Below are 22,500 nucleotides of genomic sequence, written 5' to 3' on the forward strand. Positions count from 1 at the left end.
GACTTGTGGGGGAAACCGGAGCACCCAGACCCACACAAGGAGAACATGCAAACTCCACACAGAAACACCAACTGATCCAGCTGAGGCTCGAACCAGCGACCTTCTTGCTGTGAGGCGAACGGGCTTCCCACTGCGCCACCTACAATTATTTTCATTGTTGTCAAAATCAAATGCTGGTTTTGAACCTGGCTTAATCCAATGTTCAGATTACAAGTTTGGAAGTATGCAAATTAATGTGTATTGAGATATACAATGCCTCATTTGCATATACACTCACCGGCCACTTTATTAGGTACACCTGCTCAACTGATTGTTAACAAATTTGTAATCAGCCATTTTATCATCAGATTTAAGAGACTTTGATCGTGGCATGGTTGTTGCTGCCAGACGGGCTGCTCTGAGTATTTCAGAAACTGCTGATCTACTAGGATTTTCACGCACAACCATCTCTAGGGTTTACAGAGAATGCTCCGACAAAGAGGAAATATCCAGTGAGCGGCAGTTCTGTGGGCGCAAATGCCTTGCTGATGAGGCCAGAGGTCAGAGGAGAATGGCCAGACTGGTTCCAGCTGATAGAAAGGCAACAGTAACTCAAATAAGCACTCGTTACAACCGAGATCTGCAGAAGAGCATCTCTGAACACACAACACATCCAACCTTGGGGCTACAGCAGCAGAAGAGCACACCGGGTGCCGCTCCTGTCAGCTAAGAACAGGAAACTGAGGCTACAATTCACACAGACTCACCAAAACTGGACAATAGAAGATTGGAGAAACGTTGCTGCTCTGATGAGTCTCCATTTCTGCTGACACATTCAGATGCTCGGCTCACAATTTGGCCTCAACAGCATGAAAGCATGGATCATCCTGCCTTGTATCAGCAGTTCAGGCTGGTGGTGGTGGTGTAATGGTGTGGGGGAGATTTTCTTTGGGTCCATTAGTACCAATTGAGCATCAACGCCACAGCCTACCTGAGTATTGCTGCTGACCATGTCCATCCCTTTATGAGCACAGTGTCTCCATCTTCTGATGGCTACTTCCAGCAGGATAACGCAGCATGTCATAAAGCTCAATCATCTCAGACTGGTTTCTTGAACATGACGATGAGTTCACTGTACTCAAATGGCCTCCACAGTCACCAGAGCTCAATCCAATAGAGCAGCTTTGGGATGTGGTGGAACGGGAGATTGGCATCATGGATGTGCAGCCGACAAATCTGCAGCAACTGTGTGATGCTATCATGACAATATGGAGCAAAACCTCTGAGGAATATTTCCAGTAGTTTGTTGAATCTCAGCCACCGAGGATTAAAGCAGTTTTGAAGGCAAAAGGGGGTCTAACTTGGTTTAAGTAAGGTGTACCTAATACAGTGGCCAGTGAGTGTACGAACAAAACCTTTAAGGACACTTTAAAAAAAATAAAATCATTATTTAAACAGTAAAGTATGCTGATGCCTGCAATGTTTTATTTTTAATTTAATATAATAAATGCTTATAATGTAAAATAGACGTATTAAAATATCCCATTATCTCCACAAGGGGGCAGCAGAGTCATGACTGTGTGGTAAATAAACATGCATTAACCCTGAAAGCAGGAGGTGCTTGAGTCACTGCTGGCTGAGAATAAAAGCTAAATTTACATGATTGCGAAAACCATTATGAGGAAGTCAAACTCGCTGCTGCTGTGTGGAAATAAACTAGCAGAGAAAATGACCTGATCAGTCACAAAACACAAACAGAACATTTCCACAATCAAACATCCGCTTTATTTCAGGCTCTTTTCCTGCTGCCGCAGACAGAGTTGGTCTATTTCTGTACCAGAGTTCACTTTAATACATGTCTAATACAACAATAACTCTGCTAACAATATAATCATCATTGTAATGTTCCCCTGTTTATATTATTATGACCCCTGTGTGCTCTCGGGTCGTTTTCATCCACTCTGGGCTGATTTTGAGTCTTAATTTGGCCACAGCTTTCTCTGCTTTTTAGCAAATGGGATAAGTTTTGGTGTCAACTTCTATTTTGACACATATTTTGGGAAACAACTTTGAAAATTCCAAAAAAAAAAAAAAAAAAAAAAAAAAAAAAAAAGAGCTCAACACACTCTCCAGATTGACTCCCCTTTGGTGATGTTGGTGCTGCTTTTAACCCAATGACTTCCATTATAAATCACATTTATTGACCGTATATAATCATGCATTCTTCCTTGTTGCTGGTTTTCCCCAAATAAAGAGATATGATTTGTCTTTTACTGTTGCCACACAGTTTCCCAGAGATGGGTTGCGGCTGGAAGGGCATCCGCTGGGTAAAAACGTGCTGGATGAGTTGTCGGTTCATTCCGCTGTGGCGACCCCGATTTAATAAAGGGACTAAGCCGACAATGAATGAATGAATGAATCTTGCCACACACACACACAAACACAATGAACTACACAATGAACACTACATTGAACACAATGTAGGCTATGTGCAAACAACACACACATGCGCAAGCAACACATTGACACACACACACACACACACACTTAAACTACTAACATACATACAGATGTAGCATGCGCGAAATACACATGGGCAAACACACACATACATGCACAAATACAACACACACTCTCTCTCTCAGACATGCACACACATGTATTTGCAAACAACACGCATGCAAACACTCTCAGACATACACAAACATGTGCAAACACATGGAGAGGGGTCTGGCTGCAGACTCGGTGCAGTGCAATCTGAGCTGCATCCAATGCTTTTTAATGCACTCACCTGACCCCACCCGTCAGTGACGTCACTCACTGCATTGAATGCATTGAGTCTGACATTGCATCGCTGAGTGATGCAGTCTCAGCTTGCATCATAAAGGCTGCATCCAGACACTATTGAACACATGGGCAGTATGGGTGATTGCCCTGAGCGGCATCATGAAGACTCCGTGTCAGTATGGTTAAAAACACTGTAGTATTTACTATAGTATTGTAAATGTGGGTGTGTGACAGCTGAAAATAGCTCTGGTAGCAGATATCACAGCCTCTGTTAGTCTTTACCTTCAATTTGTGTAACATTTATTATTATTTATTTATTTAGGATCTGCGTTTTCACTTTCTGACTCCGATGCAGAATTATTAAAGTGTTTAAATCACTATAATTACATAAAATATTCGTATAAATGAAATAATGATGTGTTCTCTGGAAGAGTGGACGTTATTATATTGTCATTCTCATCGGAGGCATAAAATGACGATGTTTATTGCAATATGTTTTGGTGTAATACATCATACAACATGAGAACCATACCGTCAATCTGCAGTGTAAACTCAGCTTTGGCGACTCCCAGGGTGTTGTGTGTCCTGCAGACGTAAACACCCTCATCGGTCTGCTGCAGCGGACGGGAAAACACCAGCCTGTCCTTCTGGACCAACACTCCTGACGGCAACACACCGTCACTCCTGAACACACACACAGACACAGAGTGAGAGAGAGAGAGACAGACACACACCAGGAGCAGTGTCAGTGCATCGTCATTGACATAATAAACAGGCAAAAGCACATGCTCTTATAGACACGGACTAACAGATAAGTTAGACACTCAAAAAATATGTATGATGTCTAATATTAAAGAGTCACGAAACACCACATGTGTTGAGCTGTTGACAGTCGTATATGTGTCCCACCCTGCTATAAACACTATTAAGACACGTATATCTCACTAACAAGTGAAAACTGGATGTTTTTGAGTTATTTACAGCAAATTCGTTCTTCCAGTTTAAAAAAAATTTCTGAAACTGTGTCATAGCGATTAGATCCTTGCGTGTATTCCAGCGTGCAAGGCAAAGCAAGGCAAGGCAAGGCAAGTTTATTAATATAGCACATTTCATACACAGTGGCAATTCAAAGTGCTTTACATAAACAAGAATAAAAGAAACAAGTAAAATAAAAATAAAAACAAATAATAAAAATGAGTAAAAAAAAAAGCATAAAAACAGGTAAAATGTGATATAAAAGAATGAAGAAGAAGAGAAAAACTTAATAGTGTAATCTGTCGGACGCAGCACAGTGCTCATTCAGTAAAGGCACAGCTAAACAGATGTGTTTTCAGTCTTGATTTGAATGTGCCTAATGTTGGAGCACATCTGATCATTTCTGGAAGCTGATTCCAGCAGTGAGGGGCATAGTGGCTGAAAGCTGATTCACCCTGCTTTGACTGAACTCTTGGAACTTCTAGTTTATATGATCCTAAAGATCTGAGTGATCTGTTAGGTTTGTATTCAGTGAGCATATCTGTGATGTATTTAGGTCCTAGGCCATTTAGTGATTTATAGAGCAGTAGTAATACTTTAAAATCTATTCTGAATGTAACTGGGAGCCAGTGTAGAGACCTGAGGACAGGTGTGATGTGCTCTGATTTTCTGGTTCTGGTCAGAATTCTGGATGAGCTGCAACTGTCTGACTGTCTTTTTAGGAAGACCAGTGAGGAGTCCATTACAGTAATCCACCCTGCTGCTGATAAAAGCATGAACAAGTTTCTCTAAATCTTCACTAGAAACAAAGCATCTGACTCTTGCTATGTTTTTGAGATGATAGTATGCTGATTTACTGACTGCTTTGACATGACTGTTGAAACTCAGATCTGACTCAAGAGTCACACCAAGATTCTTGACCTTATTTTTTGTCGTTTGACCTTTAGTGCCAAGGTACGCATTCACCTTGAGAAGCTCATCTCTGTTCCCAAATGCAATGACTTCAGTTTTCTCTTTGTTTAACTGAAGAAAGTTTTGGCACATCCAATTGCTCATTTCATCAATGCATTGGCAGAGGGTGTCAATGGGGCTGTAGTCATTAGGCAGTAAGGCTAGGTAGATCTGAGTGTCATCAGCATAGCTGTGGTAGGAGATTTGGTTCTCTCATTATTTGGCTCAGAGGGAGCATGTAAAGGTTGAACAGGAGAGGTGCCAGAATCGAACCTTGTGGGACTCCACACGTCATGGGTGTCCACCTCGACCTATGGTCACCTATACTGACATGGTAACCTCTACCTTCAATGTAAGATCTAAACCATTTGAGGACCGTGCCAGACAGCCCAACCCAGTTTTCCAGCCTATCCAGAAGTATGCTGTGATCGACAGTGTCAAATGCAGCACTGAGATCCAACAATACCAGCACTGTTATTTTACCTGAATCTGTATTTAGGTGTATATCACTGATTATCTTTATAACCGTACGTTCACACCGAAAGCGGCGAGAGCGTCCAAGGTCGCTCTGGCCGCCCTGGCGACAACGCTCTCTGCCTTCAGCTCCGGCGGCGAGAGTGTCAAAACTCGCTACATTGATCTCATATTTAAAGGAGCCGTTGCAGCATATCAGTTACATTCCTGCATAAGACATGTTTTTAGCGTGAAAATGTTGCGCACTTCTTACCAAATTCATACAACAATGGAAGATCAAGTTGCGTGTGCTGTGGCTTTGCTCTATTTATCCAATATGTATCCATATGTCTGAAATATCCTGAAGCAGCAGTACTGTTTTGTACTGTCACATCGCGTGAGATTCCCGCTTTTTTAAGATAAATTTATATATCATTGATGAACATCAGTAACTCGCCAGTAACTTATTTAATGCATGTTCCTGTAGGAAAAAAATTTAAATAATTGGAAATCCGGCGACCGCAATAATCAAACCTTTGGGAACAACTGTGGTCGGAACCAAAGTTCACAGGTCTGTGTTCTCTGAACTGCTATCAATCGATGGACGTCTTCATTCTGATTGCTTGCCGCCGAACCGCGTCATAGCTCATTATCATAAAGTTGACTTCATTTCAACTCTCCTCGACGCTCACACCGGCGAAGACGCGCTGCGCCTTGCCGCCTATCGCCGCCGGCTCTCATTGAAAATGAATGACTTCCGGCTACTTTGACGCTGTCGCCGCTTTCTGTGTGAACGTACGGTCAGAGTACTCTCTGTACTGTGATGTGCTCTGAAACCAGATTGAAAATTGTCTAAACACCCCCTGAAGTTTAGGAACTTGTTAACCTGGTTAAAAACAACAGACTGGATGTCTGTACCGGCGAGTACATTGTGACGTCTCTGAGTGTACTGCAATCATTAAAAGTAAGACTTTAAACCAATCAGCGCGCTCTATTGTGTATGAGGTGCAGCTTCATTAGTATGCATGATCGCTTCCTAGACTGTTTACCTTTTGCAGTGTTCAGACGGCAGAGAGACGCCATGTTGTGTTGCCAAAACAAGTGAAAGAAGAAGAATTGTTGGGAGACTCTCTGAGTCCGTTTGTGTTGCCGCTGTAAAAATCAGCTATAGTTCACATACTGAAACTCCCCTTTTTATGCAAACCCTTCCCTCTTTTGCCACATGACACTCCCCTCTAAACAGAGCTGGACACACCCACTTTCCTGACTTTATTCAAACTAAAGGTGTGAAAGCACCCTGCTGAAACAGGGGGGTTTGATGGCCCGTTTTCTTTCTGAAAATATATAAACATTTAATTTACACACACTCAAACAAACACACATGCGCATACGTAAACACACAAGTGTGCAAACACATGCGTGCACAGGCACAAACACACAGACAAACATACACACATGCAAGCGCACATCTCAGCTGCACACACTCTCAGCCACACACTCTCAGCCACGCACACACACTCTCAGTTGAGGGTCTTCGCCAGACTCCACATTAAACTCATCTCAGATTTCAGAGCTTCACTGTAATTACGATCATCTCTGACTCTCGGCTCAAACTCAACTGGACCTGAATGAAAACGCCTCTTAGAGAGGTGTAACCAGCAGAAACACTTAACGCCTGATTCATTCATTCAGCGTCAATGCTTGACGAAGGGCGTGTCTAAAGTGGAGGCTGACACGATCGTCATGGCAGCATCAGCCAATAAAATTAGTCTGCAATCAGCTACAGTCTGAGCTGGTGTATTTGCATAAAGCAATCTGATTGGCTGACACTTCTGTTGGTGCTTGAAAAGTTGAGAAAGCGTTGGTTGGTGGGTGGGTCGGTAGGTAGGTAGGTAGGTAGATAGGTAGATAGGTAGATAGATAGATAGATAGATAGATAGATAGATAGATAGATAGATAGATAGATAGATAGATAGATAGATAGATAGATAGATAGATAGATAGATAGATAGATAGATAGATAGATAGATAGATAGGATACTTACTAATAATACAACTAATACTAATAATATATAATATTAAAGGTGCAGTATGCAAGTCGTCTGACACCCAGTGTTTAAACTATTCATTGCGAGTTTTTGTCCTAACCAACACTTCGAATGTTTATATTAGAAGCGGCTTCTACTTCTCACAGCTAACAACAGGATAACCTGACAATGACCAGCTCAGGTACAGCTCATGTGCTTTATTCAGTGCTAAATGCTCATAATGCGAGTCTGAATGCTGTTTCACATCACATTTATTGCCGTACTACTGAAAGCAGCAGCAGATAGTTCCGCTCAGATCTGGAGAATCAAATAAACTGTCTGAAACTGAACTTTAGATCTGAGACTCAGTGCAAACTAACACATATCAGTGACTCAGCCTCTACATTTAATCATGTTAAAGAGGTTTAATATGTATTAGTTAGATTATTGACCTTATTGTAAAATGCGGAAGTGCGCCTGTTTCGCGATTGTCTTAGAACTTCCGATTCAGTCGCCTATGGGAGAAATGACTAGGAATAATAAACGGCAGAAAATGGCCAAACTACTTGCTCAACAAACAAATGTTTGCATGACTACACAGACCAAGTAGCATAATATAATAAGAAAATATTAAATTGCAACATCAAGCAGCGTAACAAGCAGTTGTTAACGTCAAAAAAATGAATGGAAGTGAATGTGACCGGAAGTCGCGAGACAAAAAGATTCAAATGGCAGCGCCCGCTCGACAGCTGAGAATAAGGTGAATAGACTGGAGTGCAGTGAGTGCAGTATTCTGTGCTTCTGAATGGCTGTATTTACATGTCTGTCCGGTTTCGTCTGGTGCAAACAGGGTTACAATCAGGGCTTTACATTAACTTCTTTAATCACTGGCCACTGTGGCTAGTAGTTTTCCAATGTTACTAGCCACTCTGCATTTTCACTAGCCACAATTTTGTTGTTGGGAAAATATATTTTATATGCATAAATTTGCCGTTGACATGCTAAAATTACTTGATTTAAATTTGATGTTGTGTCCACATGCGTCCTCATTCATTTCTCTTTGTGTGTGTCAAGTATGAGCTTGCTCAATGACCATGAGCAAATGGGTCATGGTTTCACAGTGTTGTACCAAATTCATCTCTATAGCCACACTAAACAATAATTATTTCTCAGCTACAAATTTAATGTGTCAAAACAAACAAAATATAGCTGTATACTATACTTTTTATTTAACAAAATACGTCTTAAAGAAAGAAAAGCAATTGACTTTTAAAAAAATAACTATTGTCATGTATCGAAAATAAGCACGGTAATCTGTCTTGGCTATTAAAGCAATATTGTAAAAAAAGATAATCAAACCATTTTAACAAAAGTAAAAGCAAATAAAACCGTAAGCAAATAAAAGCAGGTGAAACATACCGTGTGTGATAATGAAAGGATGATCACATGCACACAGTTAACTTTGGGCAAGTTAATAATCTATTCAAAGTGAAAGCAACCGGTGCTGCTTACAAAAATACACATTTTGAGCTCTTAAAAGCATCAGGACTGTAGGTGCATGTTCATCACTATTCGTCTAGTTTATTTGAAAGAGAACCGATGACAGTTGCATTTCCAGAACCTGTTCCAGACACGGTTGCTTCACGATTCAGGAGCGCACACGCGTTAAGCAGTCGCGCGCATGCGTTAAGAAGTCACGCGCATCACATCAGCTGTTAGCGCGAGTGATGATCATCGTCTAATTCGGTATTCATTTGCTTTCTTCTGCTCACGTGATCACAAATTCACAATTATTTTACTTCTCGATTCTAAGATCACATTTGTACGCATATTGGGTCATCCTTATATTGTCGAACCCTACAATTTAAAATTTATTTTCAACCAGCCAAAGTGGCTAGTGGGATTGTCTGGTGTTAATGTAAAGCCCTGGTCTCAATGTATCCTGCTCACCTAATGTTTACGCTCGTAATATTAATATTACTTGCTAACTGATAACGTCATGTGAAACTCTGAATCTGCGTCTCATTTTGGAGTCTGCTATTGTCCACCTGAGGTCACATTTCAGTCACAGACGCATGCTTTGAGAGTCTTTCTGACTGAATGAAACAAATACGCTGTTTTCCACCAAGGCAACCCAGGTGCTGGAATATAATTGGCTAAACTGGCATTGGGCGGGTTAAATAACCAAAACAAAGACAGTCGCTCCGGCACGCAACAAGCTCATCAATCCTGCCACGTTCAAAAAGAGAAAGCCTTTTTTTGCCTTGGCCATGTAGAGATCATTAGAGTTTTACAGGCCGAAGGAAACTCACAGCAAAGCCAGTTTTGCACAGAATTTAACTTTAAGGCTCTGCTCCTACACTTTTGATCAGCTGATTTGAGCCTGTTTGAGTTTAAATGCAATTTTAATTTAATTGCCTACTCTCTGCTGCACCTGTGTCTTTATTTGGCATTTCAAAGCAGTACTTACAACCTGATTACAATCCACCGGTGCTAAAGTGAATACTTGAAATGTTTCCCCCGGTCTTGAGATTTTGCTCAGGAGAGTATCTGTCACTGGAATACAGTCTAACCTCAATGGCAGATACACGTTTAAAACAAATTAAACAAACCCCAACACCTTCATTCATCTGGTCTCTGCAGTGAACGCTTCTTCCTGGATGAATATTTGTCAGAAACACAGAAGAAGAGCATGATTGAAGTCGTGTGTGCGTGTAGAAACTGATGCATCAAACGCTGTAAATTGCAGTCGCTGCTGTGCCTCTGTAATCCAGCATGAAGCCTGTGTTTGAGCGCTGGTTAAACACTCATTACAGCACAGGCGGGTTATTTAGGGCTTACTGAGCGTCTGTACTCCTCCACCCTCATTTCTCCAGTGCTGCTCTGCTCTTTTCGACTCCTCGCTTTCGGATGCAACTTGACACTGCAGCTTTATCTGCTCCTGAAAGAGCGGTGAACACGCAGCGCTGCCTCTCTTTGTGCTTCAGCAGAAACAGGAAAGCCCTCACAAACACAAAGACGGCTGGAAACCTCACGCTTCATCAGGTTCAGGGGTGTTGCTGGATCACTAGCAGGGATGCACCGATACCAGTTTTTAAAAGGCCAAATACCAAAGCTGATATAAGGGTCTTGGTACTGACCGATACCAAAATGTAAAGACAAAATACAAGTGCTAATATTCCTGTCTTTGTAGTCGTTAATACAGATACCAAATCCTAAAGACCAAATACAAACACCCTTTATTATTTTTTCCTCTTGATACTTCCCAGCACCGATAACAACACCACTTTAACAGAGCAAATACAACTACTGCTACTTTTGCCTTTGCACCCACAGAAACCACTTTTTAAAAGACTAGATGAGAACTAATGTTTTTGTTTTGCTACTCACTGATAATAATATTTAAAAGACCAAATACCAGCCCTGATAGTTTAGTTTTTGAACTCGCCGATAACAAATCAACCATGCTTTGTAGCTTTACACATCAGTCAGACTGAATCCTCCTCTAAGATAAAAATTAGAGAAGCAGATGATCTGAAATCTGACCTGCTCCAGGAGACGTTCTGCGGCAGCGGGTTTCCTTTAACCAAACATCTGATCTCTGATCCAGAGCTTCCGATCTGCCATGATCCAGAGCCCACAGCCTCAGCATCTGGAGGAACTAAAGCAAAAACAGACGGGAACTAAAGTAAAAACACAAAGAAAGAGCAATTACAACACAAACACAGAGGAACTAACGCGCAAACAGACAAAACGCAGAGGAACTAACGCACAAACAGACAAAACGCAGAGGAACTAACGCACAAACAGACAAAATGCAGAGGAACTAACACGCAAACAGACAAAACGCAGAGGAACTAACGCACAAACAGACAACACGCAGAGGAACTAACGCACAAACAGACAAAACGCAGAGGAACTAACACACAAACAGACAAAACGCAGAGGAACTAACACGCAAACAGACAAAACACAGAGGAACGAACACACAAACAGACAAAACACAGAGGAACTAACACGCAAACAGACAAAACACAGAGGAACGAACACACAAACAGACAAAACACAGAGGAACTAACACGCAAACAGACAAAACACAGAGGAACTAACCCGCAAACAGACAAAACACAGAGGAACTAACACGCAAACAGACAAAACACAGAGGAACTAACGCACAAACAGACAAAATGCAGAGGAACTAACGCGGAAACAGACAAAACGCAGAGGAACGAACACACAAACAGACAAAACACAGAGGAACTAACACGCAAAGACAAAACACAGAGGAACTAACGCACAAACAGACAAAACGCAGAGGAACTAACGCGCAAACAGACAAAACGCAGAGGAACTAATGCAAAAAACAGACAAAACGCAGAGGAACTAATGCAAAAAACAGACAAAACGCAGAAGAACTAATGCAAAAAACAGACAAAACGCAGAGGAACTAATGCATAAACAGAAAAAACGCAGAGGAACTAACGCACAAACAGACAAAACGCAAAGGAACTAACGCACAAACAGACAAAACGCAGAGGAACCAACACGCAAAGACAAAACACAGAGGAACTAATGCACAAACAGACAAAACGCAGAGGAACTAACGCACAAACAGACAAAACGCAAAGGAACTAACGCGCAAACAGACAAAACGCAGAGGAACGAACACACAAACAGACAAAACGCAGAGGAACCAACACGCAAAGACAAAACACAGAGGAACTAACGCACAAACAGACCAAACGCAGAGGAACTAACGCACAAACAGACAAAACGCAGAGGAACTAACGCACAAACAGACAAAACGCAGAGGAACGAACACACAAACAGACAAAACACAGAGGAACTAACACGCAAACAGACAAAACGCAGAGGAACTAACGCACAAACAGACAAAACGCAGAGGAACAAACAGGCAAACAGACAAAACGCAGAGGAACTAACGCACAAACAGACAAAACGCAGAGGAACTAACGTACAAACAGACAAAACGCAGAGGAACTAACGCACAAACAGAGAAAACGCAGAGGAACTAATGCACAAACAGAGAAAACGCAGAGGAACTAATGCACAAACAGAGAAAACGCAGAGGAACTAATGCACAAACAGACAAAACGCAGAGGAACTAATGCACAATCACTGAAAATGCAAAGGAACTAATGCAAAAACAGACAAAACGCAGAGGAACTAACGCACAAACAGACAAAACGCAGAGGAACTAACGCACAAACAGACAAAACGCAGAGGAACTAACGCACAAACAGACAAAACGCAGAGGAACTAACGCACAAACAGACAAAACGCAGAGAAACTAACGCACAAACAGAGAAAACGCAGAGGAACTAATGCACAAACAGAGAAAACGCAGAGGAACTAACGCACAAACAGACAAAACGCAGAGGAACTAACGCACAAACAGACAAAACGCAGAGGAACTAACGCACAAACAGACAAAACGCAGAGGAACTAACGCACAAACAGACAAAACGCAGAGGAACTAACGCACAAACAGACAAAACGCAGAGAAACTAACGCACAAACAGAGAAAACGCAGAGGAACTAATGCACAAACAGAGAAAACGCAGAGGAACTAATGCACAAACAGACAAAACGCAGAGGAACTAATGCACAATCACTGAAATGCAAAGGAACTAATGCACAAACAGACAAAACGCAGAGGAACTAACGCACAAACAGACAAAACGCAGAGGAACTAATGCACAAACAGACAAAACGCAGAGGAACTAAATGCACAAACAGACAAAACGCAGAAGAACTAATGCAAAAAACAGACAAAACGCAGAGGAACTAACGCACAAACAGACAAAACGCAGAGGAACTAACACCAAACAGACAAAACGCAGAGGAACTAACATGCAAACAGACAAAATGCAGAAGAACTAACGCACAAACAGACAAAACGCAGAGGAACTAATGCACAAACAGACAAAACGCAGAAGAACTAATGCAAAAAACAGACAAAACGCAGAGGAACTAACGCACAAACAGACAAAACGCAGAGGAACTAACGCACAAACAGACAAAACGCAGAGGAACTAACGCACAAACAGACAAAACGCAGAGGAACTAACGCACAAACAGACAAAACGCAGAGGAACTAATGCACAAACAGACAAAACGCATAGGAACTAAATGCACAAACAGACAAAACGCAGAAGAACTAATGCACAAACAGACAAAACGCAGAAGAACTAATGCAAAAAACAGACAAAACGCAGAGGAACTAACGCACAAACAGACAAAACGCAGAGGAACTAACACCAAACAGACAAAACGCAGAGGAACTAACATGCAAACAGACAAAATGCAGAAGAACTAACGCACAAACAGACAAAACGCAGAAGAACTAATGCAAAAAACAGACAAAACGCAGAGGAACTAACGCACAAACAGACAAAACGCAGAGGAACTAACACCAAACAGACAAAACGCAGAGGAACTAACATGCAAACAGACAAAATGCAGAAGAACTAACGCACAAACAGACAAAACGCAGAGGAACTAATGCACAAACAGACAAAACGCAGAGGAACTAATGCACAAACAGACAAAACGCAGAAGAACTAATGCAAAAAACAGACAAAACGCAGAGGAACTAACGCACAAACAGACAACGCAGAGGAACTAACGCACAAACAGACAAAACGCAGAGGAACTAACGCACAAACAGACAAAACGCAGAGAAACTAACGCACAAACAGACAAAACGCAGAGGAACTAATGCACAAACAGACAAAACGCAGAAGAACTAATGCAAAAAACAGACAAAACGCAGAGGAACTAACGCACAAACAGACAAAACGCAGAGGAACTAACGCACAAACAGACAAAACGCAGAGGAACTAATGCACAAACAGACAAAACGCAGAGGAACTAATGCACAAAGACAAAACGCAGAGGAACTAACGCACAAACAGACAAAACGCAGAGGAACTAACGCACAAACAGACAAAACGCAGAGGAACTAACGCACAAACAGACAAAAGGCAGAGGAACTAACGCACAAACAGACAAAACGCAGAGGAACTAACGCACAAACAGACAAAACGCAGAGGAACTAACGCACAAACAGACAAAACGCAGAAGAACTAATGCAAAAAACAGACAAAACGCAGAGGAACTAACGCACAAACAGACAAAACGCAGAGGAACTAACGCACAAACAGACAAAACGCAGAGGAACTAATGCACAAACACTGAAAACGCAGAGGAACTAATGCACAAACACTGAAAATGCAAAGGTACTAATGCACAAACGGACAAAACGCAGAGGAACTAATGCACAAACACTGAAAACGCAGAGGAACTAATGCACAAACACTGAAAATGCAAAGGAACTAATGCACAAACGGACAAAACGCAGAGGAACTAACGCACAAACAGACAAAACGCAGAGGAAATAACGCGCAAACAGACAAAACGCAGAAGAACTAATGCAAAAAACAGACAAAACGCAGAGGAACTAATGCAAAAAACAGACAAAACGCAGAGGAACTAATGCAAAAAACAGACAAAACGCAGAGGAACTAATGCAAAAAACAGACAAAACGCAGAGGAACTAATGCAAAAAACAGACAAAACGCAGAGGAACTAATGCAAAAAACAGACAAAACGCAGAAGAACTAACGCACAAACAGACAAAACGCAGAGGAACTAACGCAAAAAACAGACAATACGCAGAGGAACTAATGCAAAAAACAGACAAAACGCAGAGGAACTAACGCACAAACAGACAAAACGCAGAGGAACTAACATGCAAACAGACAAAATGCAGAAGAACTAACGCACAAACAGACAAAACGCAGAGGAACTAACACGCAAACAGACAAAACACAGAGGAACGAACACACAAACAGACAAAACACAGAGGAACTAACACGCAAACAGACAAAACACAGAGGAACGAACACACAAACAGACAAAACACAGAGGAACTAACACGCAAACAGACAAAACACAGAGGAACTAACCCGCAAACAGACAAAACACAGAGGAACTAACACGCAAACAGACAAAACACAGAGGAACTAACGCACAAACAGACAAAATGCAGAGGAACTAACGCGGAAACAGACAAAACGCAGAGGAACGAACACACAAACAGACAAAACACAGAGGAACTAACACGCAAAGACAAAACACAGAGGAACTAACGCACAAACAGACAAAACGCAGAGGAACTAACGCGCAAACAGACAAAACGCAGAGGAACTAATGCAAAAAACAGACAAAACGCAGAGGAACTAATGCAAAAAACAGACAAAACGCAGAAGAACTAATGCAAAAAACAGACAAAACGCAGAGGAACTAATGCATAAACAGAAAAAACGCAGAGGAACTAACGCACAAACAGACAAAACGCAAAGGAACTAACGCACAAACAGACAAAACGCAGAGGAACCAACACGCAAAGACAAAACACAGAGGAACTAATGCACAAACAGACAAAACGCAGAGGAACTAACGCACAAACAGACAAAACGCAAAGGAACTAACGCGCAAACAGACAAAACGCAGAGGAACGAACACACAAACAGACAAAACGCAGAGGAACCAACACGCAAAGACAAAACACAGAGGAACTAACGCACAAACAGACCAAACGCAGAGGAACTAACGCACAAACAGACAAAACGCAGAGGAACTAACGCACAAACAGACAAAACGCAGAGGAACGAACACACAAACAGACAAAACACAGAGGAACTAACACGCAAACAGACAAAACGCAGAGGAACTAACGCACAAACAGACAAAACGCAGAGGAACAAACAGGCAAACAGACAAAACGCAGAGGAACTAACGCACAAACAGACAAAACGCAGAGGAACTAACGTACAAACAGACAAAACGCAGAGGAACTAACGCACAAACAGAGAAAACGCAGAGGAACTAATGCACAAACAGAGAAAACGCAGAGGAACTAATGCACAAACAGAGAAAACGCAGAGGAACTAATGCACAAACAGACAAAACGCAGAGGAACTAATGCACAATCACTGAAAATGCAAAGGAACTAATGCAAAAACAGACAAAACGCAGAGGAACTAACGCACAAACAGACAAAACGCAGAGGAACTAACGCACAAACAGACAAAACGCAGAGGAACTAACGCACAAACAGACAAAACGCAGAGGAACTAACGCACAAACAGACAAAACGCAGAGAAACTAACGCACAAACAGAGAAAACGCAGAGGAACTAATGCACAAACAGAGAAAACGCAGAGGAACTAACGCACAAACAGACAAAACGCAGAGGAACTAACGCACAAACAGACAAAACGCAGAGGAACTAACGCACAAACAGACAAAACGCAGAGGAACTAACGCACAAACAGACAAAACGCAGAGGAACTAACGCACAAACAGACAAAACGCAGAGAAACTAACGCACAAACAGAGAAAACGCAGAGGAACTAATGCACAAACAGAGAAAACGCAGAGGAACTAATGCACAAACAGACAAAACGCAGAGGAACTAATGCACAATCACTGAAATGCAAAGGAACTAATGCACAAACAGACAAAACGCAGAGGAACTAACGCACAAACAGACAAAACGCAGAGGAACTAATGCACAAACAGACAAAACGCAGAGGAACTAAATGCACAAACAGACAAAACGCAGAAGAACTAATGCAAAAAACAGACAAAACGCAGAGGAACTAACGCACAAACAGACAAAACGCAGAGGAACTAACACCAAACAGACAAAACGCAGAGGAACTAACATGCAAACAGACAAAATGCAGAAGAACTAACGCACAAACAGACAAAACGCAGAGGAACTAATGCACAAACAGACAAAACGCAGAAGAACTAATGCAAAAAACAGACAAAACGCAGAGGAACTAACGCACAAACAGACAAAACGCAGAGGAACTAACGCACAAACAGACAAAACGCAGAGGAACTAACGCACAAACAGACAAAACGCAGAGGAACTAACGCACAAACAGACAAAACGCAGAGGAACTAATGCACAAACAGACAAAACGCATAGGAACTAAATGCACAAACAGACAAAACGCAGAAGAACTAATGCACAAACAGACAAAACGCAGAAGAACTAATGCAAAAAACAGACAAAACGCAGAGGAACTAACGCACAAACAGACAAAACGCAGAGGAACTAACACCAAACAGACAAAACGCAGAGGAACTAACATGCAAACAGACAAAATGCAGAAGAACTAACGCACAAACAGACAAAACGCAGAAGAACTAATGCAAAAAACAGACAAAACGCAGAGGAACTAACGCACAAACAGACAAAACGCAGAGGAACTAACACCAAACAGACAAAACGCAGAGGAACTAACATGCAAACAGACAAAATGCAGAAGAACTAACGCACAAACAGACAAAACGCAGAGGAACTAATGCACAAACAGACAAAACGCAGAGGAACTAATGCACAAACAGACAAAACGCAGAAGAACTAATGCAAAAAACAGACAAAACGCAGAGGAACTAACGCACAAACAGACAACGCAGAGGAACTAACGCACAAACAGACAAAACGCAGAGGAACTAACGCACAAACAGACAAAACGCAGAGAAACTAACGCACAAACAGACAAAACGCAGAGGAACTAATGCACAAACAGACAAAACGCAGAAGAACTAATGCAAAAAACAGACAAAACGCAGAGGAACTAACGCACAAACAGACAAAACGCAGAGGAACTAACGCACAAACAGACAAAACGCAGAGGAACTAATGCACAAACAGACAAAACGCAGAGGAACTAATGCACAAAGACAAAACGCAGAGGAACTAACGCACAAACAGACAAAACGCAGAGGAACTAACGCACAAACAGACAAAACGCAGAGGAACTAACGCACAAACAGACAAAAGGCAGAGGAACTAACGCACAAACAGACAAAACGCAGAGGAACTAACGCACAAACAGACAAAACGCAGAGGAACTAACGCACAAACAGACAAAACGCAGAAGAACTAATGCAAAAAACAGACAAAACGCAGAGGAACTAACGCACAAACAGACAAAACGCAGAGGAACTAACGCACAAACAGACAAAACGCAGAGGAACTAATGCACAAACACTGAAAACGCAGAGGAACTAATGCACAAACACTGAAAATGCAAAGGTACTAATGCACAAACGGACAAAACGCAGAGGAACTAATGCACAAACACTGAAAACGCAGAGGAACTAATGCACAAACACTGAAAATGCAAAGGAACTAATGCACAAACGGACAAAACGCAGAGGAACTAACGCACAAACAGACAAAACGCAGAGGAAATAACGCGCAAACAGACAAAACGCAGAAGAACTAATGCAAAAAACAGACAAAACGCAGAGGAACTAATGCAAAAAACAGACAAAACGCAGAGGAACTAATGCAAAAAACAGACAAAACGCAGAGGAACTAATGCAAAAAACAGACAAAACGCAGAGGAACTAATGCAAAAAACAGACAAAACGCAGAGGAACTAATGCAAAAAACAGACAAAACGCAGAAGAACTAACGCACAAACAGACAAAACGCAGAGGAACTAACGCAAAAAACAGACAATACGCAGAGGAACTAATGCAAAAAACACAAAACGCAAAAGAACTAATGCAAAAAACAGACAAAACGCAGAAGAACTAATGCAAAAAAAACAGACAAAACGCAGAGGAACTAATGCAAAAAACAGACAAAACGCAGAGGAACTAACGCACAAACAGACAAAACGCAGAGGAACTAACGCACAAACAGACAAAACGCAGAGGAACTAACGCACAAACAGACAAAACGCAGAGGAACTAACACACAAACAGACAAAATGCAGAGGAACTAACGCACAAACGGACAAAACTCAGAGGAACTAATGCGCAAACATGGAAAATGCAGACAAACTAAATGCACAAACGAAGAAAACGTAGAGGAACTAATGATTAAACACAGAAAACGCAGAGATTCAGAGTAGCTCACAATTACATCCACTGCAGAAAACTAGAGCAGCAGCAACATTCTGCAAAGGCTTTCCTTGGTCAAGAATACACTACTGAAAAAAAGCTTCAACTGGAACAATGAATGTACATGATAATTTTGATACTACATTATTTAGGAGGTGGGAGCTTCTTTTAGCCTCTCTCACATATTTTGGGAAACAAGTACTGCAGCTGGACTCACATTGTACGACGAGTTTGTTGGCGAGTCTGTGCGGTTCCTCATAAACCGGATGCCAGACCAGACAGTCCAGCTTCTGTCCGTTCATGCTGCGTGAAGGATAGAGAGAAAACTGAGTGGTCACGACTCCTCCGTCTCCGCTGCGGTTCTGCGATTGGCCAGAAACATCAGTGTCCCAGGACAGACGTGCCGGAGGGTGAGCGACCGCACGACAAGATGCAGCAATACCATAGGACTGACCCTCCTTGAGGACCACATGCTCCACAGAGGAGATCGGGTACACTGCAAGAGAAGAAGAATAGAAGAACATTTATATTTACATATTTTATTATTTTTATTTATGCATTTACTTATTAATTTATTCATTAATTTATTTGTTACTGAATTATTAATATTATTATTATTATTATTATCATCATCAGCATATTTTTATAAACATTTTAATATTTTTTTTGTAAATTTTTAATAAATGTAATAAATAAACTATTAATAAATCACAAAACACATTCAAACAAACCAACACACAAACCCACGAGGAGCCTGATGAAGTCTGATGGGCCCGAAACATTACTCGCCTTTAATAAACTTAGTTTTATAAATTGGTATTTTTGGAGCTTTGGCTGAACATATCATTCACAATTAATACAATTACAGATTAACAGATAAATAAACAAAAAAACATAAATAAACACATAGTAAAAAAATATTAAAATAATTATTATTGTTTTTAATAATAATAATAATAATAATAATGAATAAATAAAAATATATATGATAATATTAATAACAACAACAACAACAACAACAACAACAACAACAACAAATATAGAACATAAAATATATAATAATAATAGTAATAATAAAATAATAATAATAAGTAAATAAGTAAACAAAAATAAATATACAATTTAACAATATTAAAATAAATAGAAATTATATAAGTAAATAAAATAAAATATATGATGAACAATGTCAGTAGTAATAATAACAATTATAACATATACAAAGATAATAATATTAATTAAATAAATAAATAAAAAATATAAAAAGGTTAAAACAATAATAAAAATAATAACTTATTATTATATAAGTAAATAAAACAGATATACAATATCATCACGATAATAATAATAATAATAATGTTAATAATATTAATAATATTAATAAGTAACAAAGTAAATAGGATTTAAAAAATAATAATATAATAATAGTAATAATAACATTAATAATGACAATGATAATAACAAAAAGAAAATATATAAAGATAATAATAATAATAATAATAATAATAATAATAATAATAATATGTATTATTATTATTTTTAAATAAATATAAAACAATAGTATTAATTATAATATAATAACAAAGTAAATAAAATAAACATACAATATGATAATAATGATAATAATAATACCAACAACAACATTATTAATAATAATATTAATAATATATTTAAAAAATATAAAATAATAATAATAGTAACAATTATAATATTAATAATATAATAATACAAACATTATTATTATTATTATTAATAATAATAATAATAATAAATAATACATATATAATAATATTAATTATAATAATAATAATATTAATAATAGTAACAGTAGTAATAATAATATAATAATAATAAAATATATAAAGATAATAACATTAATAATAATGATAATAATAATAATATATTAAAAATATATTATAATAATTGGCAAAAAATAAAGATATAAGATGATAATATTAGGAAGAAGAAAAAATAAATAAATAGATAGAACTTAAATAATAATGATAATTATAATAATATAAATAATAATAATAATAATAATAATAATAATAATAATAATAACAATAATAATATAAATAAAATCATACAAAGACAATATTTATAATAATAACAATATAAATAACATTACATGGAATATAGACAGAACAAAAGTGTAAAGTTTGTTGTTTGTGAGATCAGAATATAGATGAGAATAAATATTTTATTGTATTGTGCACTGTGTATGAACAGACTCTATTCAAACGTATTGACCTTATTCTGGACGTCTGAACAGCTGCAGCTATTGAAATCTTTTTGGCTCCAGACTTCCGCGCTCATTCATTGATTTTTAGATGTTAAAAACAGCTCGTTGTGCTGCTTGGCTATTTTCTTAACACATTATTCTACTTTCTACCTATATTCATGAACACACTTGCTTGTCGAGGAACTAATTTGACCGTTTTGTGCCGTTAATTATCCCTAGTCATTTCTTCCATAAGGCATGAGCGCTCCTCCACACTGAAGATTAAGGTCAATATTGTCCTAAAAGTCACTGTATTTTGTATATGTGTATCCTGTCAGTGTATTCTGCAGTGCCTGGAGTCAGCACCTCAGCTTTTCCCTCATCATAGCACACATGCCGCTGGGTAATGTAAGATTAAAAGTGATGTGAATGAGTGTGAGTCTCACTCCAGACGCTCAGGCTGATCCTCCTCTGGAAGTTTCCGGATGGGAAGGTGGCGATGCTGCAGGTATAAACACCTTCATCCGCCCGTACAGTGTTCTCGATCAGTAGAGTAGAGTCAGTCAACGGATCTGGACTCTCAAACCGAAAACCATCCGCAAACTCAGGAGACACTGAAACAGCAGCAGAAGATTACAGTCTGGATTATAGGATCTCTCGGGGTTATTTACAGCGACTCACTTCATCTTGGTTTGACGATAAAGCTGATCTGATCGTCAAAAGCACAGGAGTAAATAAAGCCGTGCCACATTCATTCATAATGATTATTTGACATGTTCTACGTCCGAAACCGCATACTTCCATACTATATAGTACGCTAAAATCAGTATGCGAGCTGAGTAGTGTGTCTGAATTCATAGAATTCGAAAATTAGTATGCGAGAAGTACCCGGATGACTTACTACTTCCGGCGAGATTCTGGAATGCGCATCCCAAGCATGCTGCGCTATCCCATGATGCCCCGCGAGAGAATTCATGAATGGAAGCGACGCAACTGACGCAGGTAGGTCATGTGATCATGACAAAATAGCGGATGTAGTACAACCCAATTCCATTCATACTTTTCACATGCATCCCGTATAGAACGCACTTTTCTAACGGCCGAGTAGTACGTTTACATTCAAATGCAGTACCTACTGAGTAGTAGGCG

General features: G+C 39.8%; 2 protein-coding genes across 4 annotated transcripts in view; both read right to left on the bottom strand.

Moving 5' to 3' along the window:
• Positions 1-22,500, bottom strand: part of lingo3b (leucine rich repeat and Ig domain containing 3b) — a 644,601-nt gene that overhangs the window by 443,086 nt on the left and 179,015 nt on the right. The gene's annotated exons all lie outside the window — the stretch shown is intronic.
• nectin4b (nectin cell adhesion molecule 4b) overlaps positions 1-22,500 on the bottom strand; it is a 212,759-nt gene that overhangs the window by 173,462 nt on the left and 16,797 nt on the right. For both annotated transcript variants that reach the window (XR_015479169.2, XM_087241708.1), the window contains exons 3-6: positions 21,798-21,965; positions 19,351-19,629; positions 10,719-10,833; positions 3,299-3,450 (exon numbers count right to left, since the gene is read on the bottom strand). Coding sequence is in view for 1 of the 2 variants with exons in the window: in XM_087241708.1 (XP_087097834.1) it covers positions 3,299-3,450; positions 10,719-10,833; positions 19,351-19,629; positions 21,798-21,965 (714 nt within the window). In the remaining variant the exon portion in view is untranslated. The remainder of the gene's footprint in view (positions 1-3,298; positions 3,451-10,718; positions 10,834-19,350; positions 19,630-21,797; positions 21,966-22,500) is intronic.

Source organism: Danio rerio, chromosome 2 (genome assembly GCF_052040795.2).
Source record: "Danio rerio strain M-AB ecotype USA chromosome 2, GRCz13ab, whole genome shotgun sequence".
NCBI lineage: Eukaryota > Metazoa > Chordata > Actinopteri > Cypriniformes > Danionidae > Danio > Danio rerio.